At 39.8% G+C, this 16,847-nt stretch overlaps 2 protein-coding genes across 2 annotated transcripts; both read right to left on the minus strand.

Moving 5' to 3' along the window:
- Positions 1-331: 331 nt before the first annotated feature.
- krit1 (KRIT1 ankyrin repeat containing) lies at positions 332-9,180 on the minus strand. The gene is made up of 17 exons (XM_079571621.1): positions 8,930-9,180; positions 7,929-8,103; positions 7,646-7,802; positions 7,459-7,551; positions 7,092-7,221; positions 6,710-6,953; positions 6,518-6,630; positions 6,291-6,434; positions 5,755-5,911; positions 5,560-5,667; positions 5,249-5,405; positions 3,400-3,551; positions 3,156-3,322; positions 2,185-2,272; positions 1,900-2,106; positions 723-839; positions 332-623 (listed from the first exon to the last, which is right to left on the minus strand). The coding sequence occupies exons 2-17, from the start codon at positions 8,028-8,030 to the stop codon at positions 531-533; spliced, it is 2,229 nt and encodes a 742-aa protein (XP_079427747.1). The 5' UTR covers positions 8,031-8,103; positions 8,930-9,180; the 3' UTR covers positions 332-530.
- A 2,650-nt stretch (positions 9,181-11,830) lies between these two features.
- rpz2 (rapunzel 2) lies at positions 11,831-15,316 on the minus strand. Its single transcript, XM_079571634.1, has 2 exons — positions 15,205-15,316; positions 11,831-12,928 (listed from the first exon to the last, which is right to left on the minus strand). Exon 2 carries the CDS (start codon positions 12,905-12,907, stop codon positions 12,194-12,196), a length of 714 nt encoding a protein of 237 aa, XP_079427760.1. The 5' UTR covers positions 12,908-12,928; positions 15,205-15,316; the 3' UTR covers positions 11,831-12,193.
- Between the last annotated feature and the right edge of the window lie 1,531 nt (positions 15,317-16,847).

Here is a 16,847-nt window from a genome sequence, read left to right on the forward strand (position 1 = left end):
TTTTAGTTTGTGTCACATTTTCATCACTTCTCTGTTGCTTTTTTGGCCTTTTTGTTGTGTTTTAGTCACAAGTTTCTCACTTTTTCATCCTCATTTTCATTTTCAGATTTGGGTAAAGCCGAACTGGAGAAAATGTGCTCAGTTCAGGCAGGGGTTAAGAGGTTAAAAACTCGAAAAGCAACCTAAGCAAACACTGAGTTGCTATAAAATGTATGTATTACTATTACATCTGTAGCCTAATGAGTAATTTGCAAGATATATTTAGATAAAGGCATGATGTGCACCATATTTTGTCCAAAGAAAAACTGATAAAATATGAATTTGTGTCCCTTTATTTAAACAAAGCATTAAATAAGCATATTTACAAACAACAAAAATACACGTCTCAATAGAATGTGAAAGATATGTTATACAAAAGTAGGCCTTCTTTGTGAGTTCATATTTCCGTCCACAACTTTTTTGCTGTAAAGGAGGTTTCTGTAAAAAGAGCTGGTGTTTGGCAGCGGCGAAATCTTGAGTCCGGATGAGTTTTAACCAAAAGTGTATTTGTCTGAGGTCTGAACTTTATCATTCGGAGTCATCTGTCCACTGAGTTTCATCAGGAGCTTAACGATGAGGCCGGCCTGAAAGACAAAGATCACACAGTTTCCCAAATCTGGTTAATTTAAATGTATTTCAGTTGTTTACTTACTGAAGCACAAGTCTAGAAAGTAAAGAAGTACCTGTTTAGTGTGCACTATAAAGTTCATTTTGTTTTCCCCGCTGTGAATCTGGAAATACTGGTCCGCATGTCCCAGCTGCCACATAAATGTCCCATACTCCAAACTGATCAGAAGAACCTGTGAAAGGAAGAAGTGCAGCATAATTAATGAAAGCGCAGTTGAAAAATGGCAAATATCCTACAAACAGGTTCTTCATCCCCACCACTGTCATACTGTGAAGTAATGAATGTGCAATAACCTCTGTATTAGCAAGTGTCATTTCTCTCAAATTCTTAATGACTGTAAACTCTGCAAACTGATAATAGATGTTGTAATGTAATTATGTGTATATTGCTTCTTAATTTGTTGTTTTTATTCATTAAGCATTAGATACCCTTTTTAACCTTGTGACCCCTGCCTTAACCAAGCACATTTTCTCCAGTTTTGCTTTACCCAAATAGAAAAGCTTCTTATACGTAGACTATAGGCCAGAAAAACGGATCTAAATGGATCTTTTTCGTGGCCGTTCTGTTGCGTTTTCGGCACATTTTTGTCACTTTCTTATCATGTTTTTGTCATTTTTTGTTTCATATTTGCTTTTATCTAGTTTTTGTTGCTCTTTTGTGGGGGTTTTGTGGCTTTTTTGTTGCATTTTCATCTTCGTTTTCATCTCGGTGTTTGTTGCCATTTTGAAAATCTGCTTGGTTAAGGCGGGAGTTCAGAGATTAAACTATTACCTGTTTTTCTGACTAAATGAGCTGCTGTGCCAAGTGAATTTTTATTTCTTGTGAACTTTAAATCTTATTTTGTCTCATTTTATCAATCCCTATTATTATGTTGAAGTCTGATAATGAACATGTTTGTTTTTATTCTAAGTGTGCACTCTAATAGATAATATAGCTAATAGATATATGATAATATAATAGGCAGTGCGTTGCTGTTTCATAACCAAGTTGTGAAACGTCCTTTATAAACTCCTCCCTGTGAAGAAAGTTAGAAGTTTGGACACTTGGATTCAAATATCAAGTACAGGGCAGGTGTGATTGTATTGTAATCAGTGTTGAAGTTTAATCCTATAGAAAAACAAATGTATATGATTTTAGATTTGCACTGCAACCCACACAATTATTTAAAAGGTTTCTGAAAACGTTCTGAGGCTGCTGTATCTCAAATGAGCTTGTGACTGTCCTGCACTGACTTTGGTTTCCATGTTCATGAGATGCAGGCCCTTGGTGTTGACCCCGACATAGACGCGGATGCACTTGTGGCTGCTGGCGCTGGCTTTGGTGTAGACCTGTCCCGTGAAGAAGGCCGCGCCGTACGTCGGGATCTCCCAGCAGTTCTGAAGGAAGAGCCGCTGCAGGTGATGCATCTCTTTGCTCACGCCTTCACTGGTGCTGAGGGCCTGAGAGTAGATTCTGATTCGGCAAACGTTTCCTTCAAAAATAATCTGCCTAAATGTTGACTATTCAAAGTAGCCTACCTTGTATTCATGAAGAATCCTGTTGGTCCAATGATAGGCTTTACTTTTCACTTTAGAGATGGGTACAATTGATTTAAGATTTTCCTCACTGTGGAAGAAATAACATGGGAAAAGCCTTAGCATAGTGTGAAGGTTCTACTGGTAACACAAAAAAAAATACAAAGTTTTGATGCTCGGTAGGACATGAGAAGGCGCTACTTAAAGCAGTACTAAGTAACTCTTGCCCCTAGAGGCCATAAGCGCCACTGCAGGTGTTGCGTTTTTTTACTCATTAATTGTCCGTGAGAGTAAATACTACGCTGACAGAAAAGACAAAGGGAGAGAGGGATATTGTACATCCAATTACACATTGGAGATCATTTTTTTCACTCAAACTTTGCTGTAAATACTGTTTAAGTGGCGCTAGCCCGCAGTTAGCTTTGCCCGTTAGCCTGTTAGCTTCCTCTTCGTGGTTCCATTAGTGTGTATTGGGACCTCCGATCCACAGGCAGCGAAGTTGCAAGTGTGGTTTTCTGGCAAGAGACACCAGGAGGAGATGAAAGACCCCCCAATCATCCCATTAACACTTGTATTACCCCAGAGGGACGACGAAAAGGATTTATTAAGGTAAACAAGTTCCTTAGCACTGCTTTAAAGGCTTGGCTGCTTCAGTACAAATAAATGACAAAACTACATGTTTAGATCAAAGAAATCATCTGTTATTTTCTTCTAGATGATATCTAGTGTAGCATGGTTACAGAAAAAAAGGATTGTTCAGATACCGGACCTACAAATAAAATACAATCAATGGTAAAGAAAATGAATGAAACGGAAGACCTTTGTAAGTAAATGCTGTATAGTAGTTATCGTAAATTAAGGACAAACAGCAATTTTTTTTCTCAAATTGTTTTTAGCGAGAGAGTATTTTTACTTTCAGCCACTGTTATAGAAGATAATTAGGTATAAGAGAAGCATGGACTAATATACTTTACTTGAGGAAGCCTTGCTTGTGCTTCTTGCTTTCATAGTTGCCGTAGATAATCTGCAGGAGGAGACTGGCCAGAGTGATGAGTTTGCTGTCTGGAGCAGGATAAAAGCCCTTTAAAAGGCTGTGACGGGCCTCATCGAACAGTATGAGGATGGCCAATGGGTCCTCCACCTGCGCACGATAAGAAAGAGTTATTACAATTTTGAACAAAGTCATAAAAAAACAAAGTTAGCGTTGATTTTATTTACTTTTTTCTCTATGTCCAGGGGCAGTCGGACGTCCCGGCGGAGGAAGAGCTGAGGCGACTCTCGCTGTGGGTCCAACACTGTGAGGTCGTTCACGATTTCACTCCAGATCCTGAGGTGCTGCAGAGGCTTGTGGTACGGCTTTAACTGCAGGTCTAAGATGCAAACAAAATAAAGGAGTGATAATGACGCTGATTTGGTAGTTTGTAAGGCTGAATAACAATCATTAACTTGTGAAAGATGTTATGGCCTTCTATCTGATATGGATTTACACTGCCAACTATTAATCCAAGAGAGATTGTGAGAAAATTTCAGTATTACATATTTAGTCAAGATAAGAAGAAGTGAATGAATAAATGTCCTTTGTGAAATGCTTTGGCTGTGTTATGTCTGTAAACAATTGTTTGGTCTGGACAAAGTTTTGACTCCTAAATAGGATTTAATTTTCTTTGCCTTAAAACGACAATAAAATATGTAGATTAGGTAACACTTCCCGTGTGTAAGTACAGGTAATACCAAAGTAATTACACATGTAAGTACAGGTAATTACACATAAAAGCGCAAGAATTAATAAAGTGTACAAGGTGTAACAAAGGTACACCTACAATATGTAGATATACGTGTAACCAAGATGTACAAGGGGTAATAAAGGTGTACATATCGTCTCACTTTAGATTACAGCCCACGCTGACGTGTAGTTACACATTAGGTACGGTGTAATTGCACCTTAGTTATTCAGTCATTTTCCTAAATTTATGAGACTTTGTAAAGCAGGCACATCAATATGACGGCCAAAACATCTGCGACTACATGTTGCACAGCTTTGTTACACTTTATTACACCTTGCACTTTAAAGGGATATTTCAGTATTTTTCTCATTTCCTAGTTATCCAGAGTGTTGTTGATTTCTGAAGATCTTTTTTTAAAATTCATGCTGTCCTTATATTTTATGAGTTCAGTAGGCTGCTAGGCTGCAAGGCTTTTGCTAGGCTAGCGCATGTCTGTGGAAAATCACTTATAACACCAGAGTATTGATATGAATGTCTGTGTCGACTGAATAATTTTTTAATTATAACCATTTTGCATTAAAAGAACTTATATTTGAGCAGCGTCAGCTTCCTGGTTGTAAGCTACGCAGCGGCGGATTGATCGGCTCGGTTACCGGATCTACAGTATTTTGCATTACTACACGTGGAATTCACAAAGGAGCTTTCTACAAATCAGATATGGTAACGTTTGGAGGACTAACCCATGATTTTGAAGAGGTTTTTCATGCAGGCTACTAGTTACCATAGACATGCGTTAGACTAGGACTAGCCTAGCACCACCAAACTATTCAAATATAAGGACTGCATGAATTAAAAAAAAATATCTACAGAAATCAGCAACACTCTGGATAACTAGGAAGTGGGTCAACAAAATCATGTCTTGCGGTCGCACTTTACTCTGATGCCCTCCACTGCTGTCAGAAATTTAAATGACAACATCTAGGAAGGCAGTGTTTATCTTGTTCTTTTTCCCCCCTCATTTTTACTGGTCCCCTTGTGTCCTGATGCACTTACAGTTCATGACGTCTGTATATGGTTGTATGTGTCTCCATTTACTGTTTTTTATGACACGAGCGCAGTGAACAGAATTGCCCATTGGGATGAACAAAGTTGTTTTGATTTTGATTGATTTGATTGAAGTGAGGCCCTGTGTCAAAAATCCTGAAATATCCCTTTAATGTGTAAATACCTGTACTTGCATGTGTAATTACTAATTCTTGATCTGTGTACCTACACATGGCGGGCTATAATCTAAAACCACACCTACATTGTCCCATAACCTGACACACTGTACCGTGACTTACGTAGATTCTCGGAGCAGATCCAGATGGTGAAGTACTGCTGAGTTTCCTGTGAGAGCCTCATTCCCTCCATGATCTGCTGCACCGTGGTGTTGTTCCCGTGTTTCAGCTCCACCGAGCGATAAGAGCCGTCCATGCGATAGATGCGCACCTTCTCGTACTGCAGGAGGAGTGAAAAAGTGTCATTAATGTAAAGTACAATTAGTGCATCATTGGGAACGCTTAAATGACTGGTTACTGGTAGGAAAGAGCACCATCTAGTGACAAACCAACTGAACAACGTTAGGTAGCTTAATAAAAAGATTTTCACTCACAGGTTTGGTGTTGGTCTGCTGTAAAAGCTTCACTGTTTCCTCCCATTCGTTCTGTTTGTTTTCTTCACATACTTGAAGAGGTGTCTTTTTCTGCTGGTCCTCTATGTGCTATGGACACAATATACAGTAAGTGAATTTACAAGATCAGTAGCAATCTATGTAAAATGCAATATCCAAATATGGCTATTAGCTAACCCGATCGATCTCCGGATGTTGCAGTAGGAGTTGAACGATTTCGGCGTGGCCTCCTCTCGCCGCGAAGTGCAGAGGGGAGCTGAGCTGGCCATTGAGCAGATTGGGATTGCAGTTGCCTTTCTCCAGCAAGAGTTTGGTGGCTTCAACTTTGCCATGCCTGAAACGGGACACAGGAGTGGTGAGAGAAGGTTATTGTTGTAGTTCTAGTAGTAAAGAGGTAATAGTGATGTCTTAAGTACACAAGCCTGAAAAGTGACAAAATGGCGACAAAAATTAGATAAAAACGAGGACAGACAGTGACATAAAAGCGACGAAAAAGTGATGAAAAAGTGATGAAAGAAGTGATGAAAAAGTGTCAAAAATGTGTGACAAAAAAGCCAGAAAAGTGAGAAAAATACGATTAAAATGTGGCAAAAATTTGACAAAAACCCAACACATGGGAAAAAAATTCAAAAAAAGGGACGATAATGCGGCAATAACGTGAGGAAAAAGATTAATTAGATGAGTGTACATATACATATAGTGTGAGGACTGACCAGCATGCATAGTGAATAGGGGCCCAGTGGTCACTGTCCAGCTGCTTGACTGAAAATCCACTGTCTAAGAGTTTCGCGAGGAGAGTCGTGTCTCCTTCACAGGCGCTGCGATGAAGAGGGAAGTCATCCACCCACTGACGCTCTCTGTGGGACACAGATTGGACAGTTTTTGAGTCCACAATTTCACGCTCTTTATGTAGGAGTAGAAATATCACAATGGCTCTCACTTGTCCTCTGACACACAGTTGGGATGGGGCCACTTCTCTCTCTTGGGAATCTGGATCTTGGAGTAATCCGGTGCTCCAAGTCCAAAATATGGGTTTATTATAACTTTATCTACCTGCAAAACGTACATATGATTAAAACTATAATTAAAAGGATCTACTTAGCCAACAAGAGTGTATGGCCACACCGCTCACCCTGTTGGTGTACTGCAGGTCTGAGCCGTACAGTGGGTTGAGGATGCACATGTCGGCCTTTTCCAGAGACATCATTTTGCTCTTGATCTCCAGCGCCGTGTAGCCCATGTGCAGCCCCTCCTCACTCAGTTTCCCCTCGACACTGTAGGCCGGGTTATTCACGTTTGTCTTCACCCTCTCCATCGGGGCGGGCCGAAACAAGGCGGGGATGGCGTGAGGTACTGTGTGCTGCTCTGCTAACCACCTAAGAGAAGAACAGTAATAGCAGATGGCGAATGTTGGGGAAGTTACATCCTAAATAATTAGTTTTACAATTAATTGTCATATCTATATTGACCATAATGGGATAACATTTTTATTTTATTTTACATATATAGCTTACTTGTCTAAAGCGAGGAGCATCTTCGAGGTCATTGAGCAGAAGTGCGTGCTGGTTTCACTGCAGACTCTCATGATGTCCTGGAAGCAGTAGAAGTTCGGGCTCCCGGCGTTGTAAACTGGTTTGCTACTATCTGTTCAGAAAACAAAAAATGTAACAAGCATGTTGCATAGAAAGTTAGAGCCGCATGACATCAACATAGTAGAATGTAGAGCCAAATTCGTCCACTTCTGCTTCAGTTTAAGGAGATAACCTAAAACTATTCATTCATTTGATACAACCATAAGCTTTAAAATGCATTGAAATGAAAAGCAAAAACTTCAAAACACTAAACAGCAAGTAACATTTAAAAAGACACTAGGTTAGGCACCTTTTACACTGGCTGGCACGACAAATAATGAAGCTTCTCGTCCATCATTGGCTCCGTCCAGCGGGAATTTCTTCATGTGCACCACTCGTTTTCCTGCAGTCAAAAAGTGTAAATTATTCCCAGTAAGCAGCATCAAACCCACAGCTTGACATAAGTAATTTGGATGTGTCATTTGATTTCCACTCACCTACGAAGCCTTGAGTGTTGGCCATTGTTTTGACAGTTTCATCGACATAATCCAGAATCGACCTGGACTTGTCGCCTCCAGTTTGGATCTTAGTCGCCAAAAGGACTTTCTTCCGTTTCTTCTCTTTTCCTTCCAAAGGCACTTCAATAAGTAGGATCTACACAGAGAGACACACGCACTGATGATCACAAGTAACACGTGAAGTGGCTGAATGAGGGCCAACTGATCAGTATCTATCCAAAATGCTCCAAGGACACAACAGTAACAGAAAGTAACACAACACCTCATAGGCTTTGGCTCTGTACTCCTTGGAGCTCAGGCTGACTTGACTTTTTGGGCGAACGACAGCCACAAAAGCATCCTCCAGGCTGTCCTCGTTGCCCATAGCTGTGTTTTTTGTCCCCTTCAATCCTGATCAAACATCCTTCATAGGGGCCAAATGCTGTGGAGATTCATGCCTGGTGAACAAAAAGAAGCAATTCATAATCATAACGCCAGAAATGTGCCTTTAACGATCACATGTGGCACTGGTTACAGCTTATGATGCACTATGTCAAGCCATTATTGAAATGAAAAGACTATTGATTATTGCCATTGATCTGTGAGTTAATCAAGTACAGACAATCGATATTTCTTTGGAAGATGTAAGCACTTAAAGCATGCACAAGCCAGAATAGCCATTAGGGGATATTATATTAGGCCTATATCTTGGAACTACTTCCTTAAGAGTTAATACAGGCTACTAAGTTGGTGTTAATTATCAGTAAGTGTTTCATAATGAATGGCTATGTGCTTTTTCTTTTCTTTTACAGTGGACGTTGTTGGTACTAGACTGTAAAAAATTGTTGTGACAGGAAATGTGAGATGCGTTGAGGGCGTAACGATGATGCTCCATTAATGAGCAAAACAATGTGAGCAGCGAGGAAAATGTCCTGCTTATTCACCACTACAACAGTGCAGGCACAATGAAATAATGTAAAAGGTTTAAACAATGTTAAATGCACTTTTGTACCACGATGCTGACTTTCCACTGTCACGTATAGCATCAGTCAAAAATAAACTTCAAAGTTCAGCGGAAGGTCACGCCCCGGAAACCTCGCGCGCTACTGCACCTAAACTGTTATAACGCGTCTTATATTGTTTGTTACTAAACTTTAATTCATTCTTTGCCGTGATTGTTTAAGCTAGTTTGCTTACTTTACGAGCCCGGTCACTTTAATGGGAGTAGCATCAACAAATAGCCACAAATGCTACAGCCACAGCAGCGCTTAGCTTGAAACTTACCGAAAGCGGCTCCACTTTTTTTCCTCCAACACTGCAAACTTCTCTGGTCTCTCTCCGCAGCGCGTCCGCCATTTCTCCGCGCATTTTAATAACTCGCAACAGCTGATTATTGTTTTGGAGTAAGCTAGTTATAGGCCTTTAACTTTGGGCAGGGCGGTGCAGGCAAACAGAGGCGTCATATTACGTTTCCATCGCTGCGCCGTTTGGAAACAGAGGGCTCTGGTGGCGCGGGGGACTCGGTGCGTAAAGTTTGGGGCCCACTGTGCGTAATGGATCATTTAATCCAACGTATGGATCATTTAATCCAATCAACCTAGACTAGGGGCGGGTAGTACTTGGTCGCATTTACTCAAGTGTACTATGTACTGGAGTAAGTTTTTGAAGTAACTGTTCTTCTTACAGTTTTGCAGTATGATACCTTTTTACTTTTACTTGAGTAATATTATCTGTTTTTTTTTTAAATGTTAAAGTTACTCGTGCCACTGTGAATATATCTTTAAAGTAGAAAAGGCTTCACGTTGATATAGGGCTGGTATATATTTAAGATATATCGATATATATTTTTAATTAGATATGGAATTAGACCATATCGCATATATCGATATGTTGGGGGTAATGTATTACAAAAGTAACGAGCTACAAATATATATTAGCCTACTTTTTTCAGTAACTAAGGAATATAACAGATTACTTACACAAAATACAGGAATATATTAGTGATTACGATTCAAGTAAGTTGATTCAAGTTGATCTGTAGTTGTGTGGAAATATACAAACATATTACAATTTTAAATCTGTAGCTACTGATATAGAATATATAACTATTTTAGTAACTTGCCGAACACTGTCGATATAGCCTAGTTCAAATAAACTATTAAGTTAACAAACTGAGCATTTTACTTTGTCATTTCTTTATATATAAATGCTGCCCTCATTATTTTAGAAGCTATTTTAAATGTGCATCTTACAGCCCTTTGTTATACAGTGTTTATGTACATTTTATAGTGGGTTTCCAATAAATTTACTTGTATTTGACTTTGACTTAACATAACATTTCACAGCTCTCACTTTGCAGAGAACATATCGGGATATATATCGTATATCGATATTCAACCTAAATATATCGAGATATGACTTTTGGTCCACAGCCCTATGTTGACATATGAAATAGATGTAGTTTCATGTTGGCTTTATTCTTCAGAGAAAATCTTTATGTATATTTCTTACATCATTCACTGTTTTGTTTCTCATAATTTCTGTCACTGCTGAATCTTAAATCCAACTTTTATGCTCAGTTACTTAGTTCATTTATTTTGGTCACAACTTTTAATAACTTCTACTTGAATAAAACGTAAAGTCACTCTTACTTGAGTAAATATTTAGCTACTCAACCCACAGACTATAGAGTGTGTAAACTATTGACTATTTTGACATCATTACCAAAATTCGGATTAAATGCTTTTAAAGGCCGAGGTTAATAATGAAATTCTCTCTTTTGGTCATATGCCAGTAATGCCACACAGCCAGAGGCGGACTGGCCATATTCTGGAGGAGCACAGAAAGGCCCCCGCGGTCTGGCCTCGCCTTAACCAAGCTTTACCCAAATCTAAAAGCTTAAAAGAAAAGCATCATAATAGCGACAAAAACGAGGATGAAAAGGGAACCAAAAAGTGACAAAAACGCAATGAAAACACGACAACAAAGCAACGGAAAAAGCCACAAAAAGTGACAAAAATATTTTATGAAAACATGCCAAAAAGCAACAAAGTAAGTAAAGAAAAAGCAACAAAAAACTTGACAAAAATGTGACAAACCCGCAGCGACGACAGAAAAAAGTCACAATCACTTTTGTATGTCTTAGCTTTCAAATGAGGCGTTACACTGTTGCTCTCCAGTCAAGAAGCTTTTAGATTTGGGTAAAGCCGAACTGGAGAAAAAAGGTTAAAATATGTCTATGTGGAAGTGTTGCATTTACGCTACTTTGGGCCAGGCAGGTCAGAGTCCAGGGCCGTTTTTCAGTCCCAGTCCGCCCCTGCACACAACCATTTAGTCCCACTTAGATACAGTCCCACTTTTTCAATGCCGCCAATGAAAAGAAAATAGATTAACAAAGGAGATGTACAATCCTGAAATTGTTCATGTTTGGTGTAATAAGCTTAAACTGGCACCACAGGTATTTTTGCTTGCAGTACACACGACAACATCTGCGTCACCCAAATGTGTGAACTGGTGTGACAACATTGTACCGGGTCATGTATGATCTATCAATTATTAACTTTAGATTAAATGTTGCTTTTCCCTGTGATTTTGACAATAGGATACTGTCATGTCACGCAAAAATTCACATACAGGTCCGTTTAGTTTTAGTAATTACCACTGCTTAGTAAGTAACTGAGTACTTAAGCAGTAAAATATATGTCCCGGAGACACCTCTAATCCCTGGTAATTTGTGGATTTTCTGCATTCCTTACTTTGTGCAGGTATGACAGCACGTTCAGTTCCTGAGAAGCAAGTTCATTCAAAAAGAAAAAAACAGGAAATACCTAAACCTTCCTGCAGCAGCCAATGGTGAGTATGCACACGTGTGGCATTTGAACTCATTTCATTTTGACTTGCTATTCGATCTGTGGTTAGGTTTAGGCATGTTGGAACTATGGTGGGCGTCTTATAAAAGTACTGTTTGCCAATCTTAGTCCCCCCCCCTTTCAATAGCATCAAGTATATGCCTGTGCACGCATTATTGGAACTACGAAATGACAAGTTTCCACAAGATTCCTTTTTATTTGAATGCATGTGTTCTGATTGTATATCTTCACTTAAATTATGGCATGGAACTTTCAGCATATACAAGTATTTATTCACACGAGTGTACTTGGAAACAAAACAAAAACAATATAATATACGGTGAGTTCAGGAAACACTCATGCCCCTCTATTCATTCCTATGTTATGAAGTTGTCAGTGTTAAAATGTCTTATTCTTAAAAAATACACACTTAATAGCAGCACAGCTTTGATTGGGAGGAATTTGTCTGCAGTATATTAAAAGATAATATATATGACTTTAGTATCAGGGTGCTAAATAATGATATCAAATCAAAGTAAGAGAAGTTTGAAAACTTCCTGAACCCACCGTAATCTCAGCTGCAAGTGCATAAATGAAAAACAATGGCTTCTTTGTACAGCACACAATAATAGTTAACATGTCTTTCCTGTTGGTCTTTGGTTACTGTTGTCTCCTTCATCTCTGTAGTGGGTAATTACACTCACGAAGTGGGCTGCTGCTGCTGCTGCTGCTGCTGCTTCTCTCTGCATTGACTCAGCACCTTCTGCATCTCGGCCTGGATGTCGGCCACCCTCTTGGCCCACTTCTCCCGCACCTCGTCTTCGTCGTCCTCGGTTACGGAGGTGTAGGCCATGAGAGCGATCAGCCCCATGTGAAACAGGTGGGTGAGGTGCGAACACCGATGCTCCATTATTTCCAAGTCACCGTCGCAGTGATCCATGTAAACTTTTAGCAGGTTCCTACCGAACAGCGACCCCGTTCCCACCACGCCTTTGTAATAGATGTTGAGGCTCAAGTCACTCTTGTCTCGCTCGTAAATTTTCTCATAGGTTTCCATGTGCTGCGTGGTCCTGTCCGGATCCTTCTTCAGCTTCGCCACCATCACGTTAAAAGCATTATATTGATGTTTGATGTACTCCTCATACTTTCCGTAGTTTTCATTGATCTCGTCGATTTGGATCTGTTTCAGGCATTTCTGGTTCTTCTTGGAAATGCACTCGAGTTTAGAGTTGATCTCCTGGAAGTCTCCGTCCAGCGGGTGGCCCTCCTCGTCCACCAGGCCTTTGCGGGCTATCCCGACCAGAGAGGAGACGATCCCGAAGAGGGGGTCGATGGAGGAGGCGAAGGAGGACACCTTCTCCACACAACACAGGACGGTGGCGGCGTGTTTCTTGATCTTTGCGGCGTCAGCCATCTCCGCAGTGCGAGTATGGACCTGGACAGAGCATGAACCAAGTTAGAAACCGGATCGTGCACAATACACAGGATCACAACTGCATTAGAGTTGCCCCATAAGAACAAAAATGTCAATAACTGCCTTGAATGTTGTTATAATGACCATTTTAGAACTCTTTCTCATCAGACTGTGTCAAAACAAAGCTAAAAATAGGAACTAAATTAGGAAAATCAAATCAACTTCTGCTCATTTTAAAGTAACTACGCAATATATTGTGGCACTTGCAACTCAAAAAATGTGCTGATAGATTGTGCAGCCCTATTGCACACATCTTCGGATCACCTGTGTTCTAAATCTGTGTACATTTATGAGAAATATAGCATTTTCTTAACCCTTTTTGGTAAATCATTGCAGGCTGGTAATACCCACGAGGAGACGGTAACACTTTATATCTGAAAAGGATGTGTCTAGAATTGAATTATTCACTTTTCCTTGTTGATCCTTTTCAAAGTGCAAGAAGCTGAGGGTAATCCCAAATTGAATTACTAGCCTTTTTATCCTCAAAATGTCATCAAACTTAACTGAAAGCGACCCAAAGAGTGTCTGATCTGTTACAACAAGTTCATTCAACAATCATACATGTGTAGGCTTCTTCTATAGACCTCGAATCATGATTCACTTCAACCATTTCGACTACTTGTTTAGTGGGTGTGACTTCCGAAATCTTTTATGCCCCGATATCTCCGCTCAGACATGTTTGGATGGAGATGATGGCTAAACATTTCCAGATGAGCTCACACTATTGTAGCATGTGCTTTAAGGCCAAAGTCTCGAGTTGCATCGCTCGTGGGCCACATGGCTACAGCTGCTGCACAGATGCCACCAGCAACAAAAGACACTTCAGCTTTCTGTTACCATCACAAAACAACTGTGGGCTCAGGTTTTACACAAACTGAGGGTTATGCTGTAAATAAGGAAAGGACTGACACGGAGGGTTTACTTTCTCTTTGGGTGACTTAAATTCATCTGTTTTGTTAAGCAGTGAAAAGTTGATATAACAAGAGTCTGACAATACCTTTAGTTTTTTCAGTACACAATATACAACATTTACTTAAGGCATCGTAACCTGAAACGAGTAAAGAGGAGGCCATCAAAAAGTAATGGGCTTGACAGTAGTAGTGATGTTGGAAATAGTGCTTGTTGTCCCATTAGCAAAAAGTCAATATTAACCTTTTTGCTTCTAAAATCTTGAAAACGTAATAACCCCAGAGACACCAGAAACAACAATATGCTATTTAATCACATGTCAACATATTTTTACGCTATATTTAGATATTTAGGTCATGTGTCAAGTATGTGTGTGTGAGAAGCAGGTCCCATAGATGCGGTATTTGGGTCCTGGGATGAAACGAAACAAAAGATGATGATCTTGTAATGAGCTGAGGTCCACTTTAGCTAAAAAATTGAGTTAAAAGGCAAGGTCAACAATACAATTTTTAGGGGTTTGACACTTGTCGTGGGAAACAGTCTTGCAAAACGACACCCATATCTAGATTTTACTCTTCTCCTTTTGGGCATTGTTGTGTTTTCATTTCCTTTTCTTTTTTCTATCCGTTATCCTGGATTACTTGACAAACCCAACACGCTCCAAGTCCCTCCAAGTTTATAAATCAGTGCCAAGGAGACGTTTACTCACCTCTAGATAAAGACAAATGCTTTGGGAGCTAATGTTTTTTTTTCAATTCAAACAGAAGGGCCTACATTATTAGATTTGTGTCCTATTTGGTGCTCGTGTTATAAAGCGAGTGACTTTTCCCGAAACAATGGCTTAATCTGCTCCACTACAAAGGGCACAGTGATAAAATAATACCCATTAATAACATCTCTATTCTTTTAGATGTGAAATATGATGTAAAATATTGAGTAATAGTTTCTATGACGGCTGAGGAATTCAAATGGCATTCATGTATTGCATATCTTCAGCATTATTCACCCTTTCTCAATGTTGTCTTTCTGGAAAATTAACAACAGTGGGTGTGTCTTCATAGTAACAGGGCTTAAAGCAAACACATGGTTACAGGCTACAATGTCACATACATACAACTGAAGAACTTGCAGTCTTGAATGTTACTTTGACTGTTTTGGAGACCACAGTTTGTATCATTTCCTGAGTCCCTGCCTCACTCTCACATACAAAGAGGAACCAGCCTTGATAACTGCCTACTTTCTATCACTCTCACCACACTTTACTATCACAAAGTCAACCCAAACACCCTCCAAGTTTGTAAATCAGTGCCAAGAAGATGTTTACTCACCTCTAGATAAAGATATTGGTAGCTGTGTTATGTCTGCTGCAGCTGCCTCACTGTCTCCTTTCCACCATTTTACCCAGTCAAAGCAGGACAGCCCCTCTTTGCCATATAAGGAGGAAGTGACCCGCCCATGTCTCCTCCTCTGATTGGTCGAGAGCTGTTTTTTCCACACGCACACTGTGGGACAGGGGGACTCCAGTGTGCAACCACAGGCTATGAAAACATGCTGGGGTTGACAGGGTAATGCTTTTCATCCTAGTCTTTTAATTGTCTGGGCCCCACGATCCAGCATCAGTGACTAAATGCTTCATACAAACACACACACTGCAATGTCTGCCTCTTTTGTAAAACCTCATAAGAACCACATATTTCAACTTAATCCCATAAGTCATTGTTACAATCTTCTCATTCTTGTGTATGTCCGGCCTACGCATTGATGAAAGGGGGTGTGTCTCCAGGCGTGTTATATGCAGGTCCAAGACAAGTAATGCAATTTAATGTGATTCACGGCACAATATATAACCTTTTCCCTGTAAGAAGTAAACAACTACATTTGTATTCCAGCTATAAATGGGCATAATAATGATGGTATTCTTACACTTGAAGATGTTGTTACACAGTAGATCATTCACTCTACACTCGGTGGTGATAAGCTACCGATATGGCCACAGCTGCCCTGGGTTAAACTGACCGAATCAAGGTTGCCAATCTGTGCCATTGCCCCCTCTGTACACCCGTGTCTTGCTACAACCTGCATTTGAGCTGTCAACTCATTATAATGAATTGCTATTATAAAATATTGTAGTGATTGAGGTGAATTTGGTGATTCGAACGCATGTTTATGACTGAATTAATTAATTGCACAGCGCAAAACACATCTTTACAATCTGTTTTGCAAAGTTTACAAGTAAGAAAATAATTGAAAAGAAAAATATATATAGAGGAGAGAGAGTTAGAGGAAGTACATCTTATCTAGTTTCCTGTTGCTTTGATATAGGCCTGCAGTTTCTATAATACGTAGATTCACATCACAAAATGAGAATATTGCATGAATGTCATAATGATTGAACTTCAACTAACTTACTTGTAATAAGGGTTTTTAACTTTGCTATGTTGACTGCCCTTGTTTTAGGAGCAGCTTCTGAAACAGGAAAATGATGCAGGAAGGAAGACGGCCCAAGTGGAGCCGCAAACTCAGTGACCCAAGGAAGTGTCTCTAATGCTTCTTTTAAGATGCGGCACAGAAAATGTACTAAAGACTTAAAGATAAGAGTTGTTTACTATAGTGTTTAAAAGCATTTTTTTCACTACTTGCATATTTACATGTATTCTTTGTAACTCAATGCTGTTGTTCCTGTATTAAGTCCATTGTCTTTGTTTCTTTCTCTCTCGTGATTCACAGATTTGCCCTTTATCTTCCACTGATTCTCCTGATCTTGGCATCACTTCATGGCAGCAGCAACAGCAGCAGTAGAGGAAGCACAGGCTCAATAGTGAGTTCAGATACAGCCCATAGCATGTTTTACATATTGCATGAAGCCCTGTGTGGGAGTGTGGACACCTGACACTCACAGCCAAACATGTGCAGCGCTGTTTTGCCTATTTGCCTTTAGTCCTGTTTCTGTTCAAATTTGACCCAGAAATCG

The sequence above is a fragment of the Gobius niger genome (genome assembly GCF_951799975.1).
Source record: "Gobius niger genome assembly, chromosome: 14".
Taxonomy (NCBI): domain Eukaryota; kingdom Metazoa; phylum Chordata; class Actinopteri; order Gobiiformes; family Gobiidae; genus Gobius; species Gobius niger.

Bases quoted from the DNA above. Each gene is read 5' to 3' on its own strand.
- krit1 (XM_079571621.1), bottom strand. From the start codon at position 8,030: ATGGGCAACGAGGACAGCCTGGAGGATGCTTTTGTGGCTGTCGTTCGC. The intron at 6,954-7,091 runs GTAAGCTATATA...TTCTTCTCTTAG, and splicing joins ATGCTCCTCGCTTTAGACAA to GTGGTTAGCAGAGCAGCACA. The intron at 6,435-6,517 runs GTGAGAGCCATT...TGTGTCCCACAG, and splicing joins AACTGTGTGTCAGAGGACAA to AGAGCGTCAGTGGGTGGATG.
- rpz2 (XM_079571634.1), bottom strand. From the start codon at position 12,907: ATGGCTGACGCCGCAAAGATCAAGAAACACGCCGCCACCGTCCTGTGT.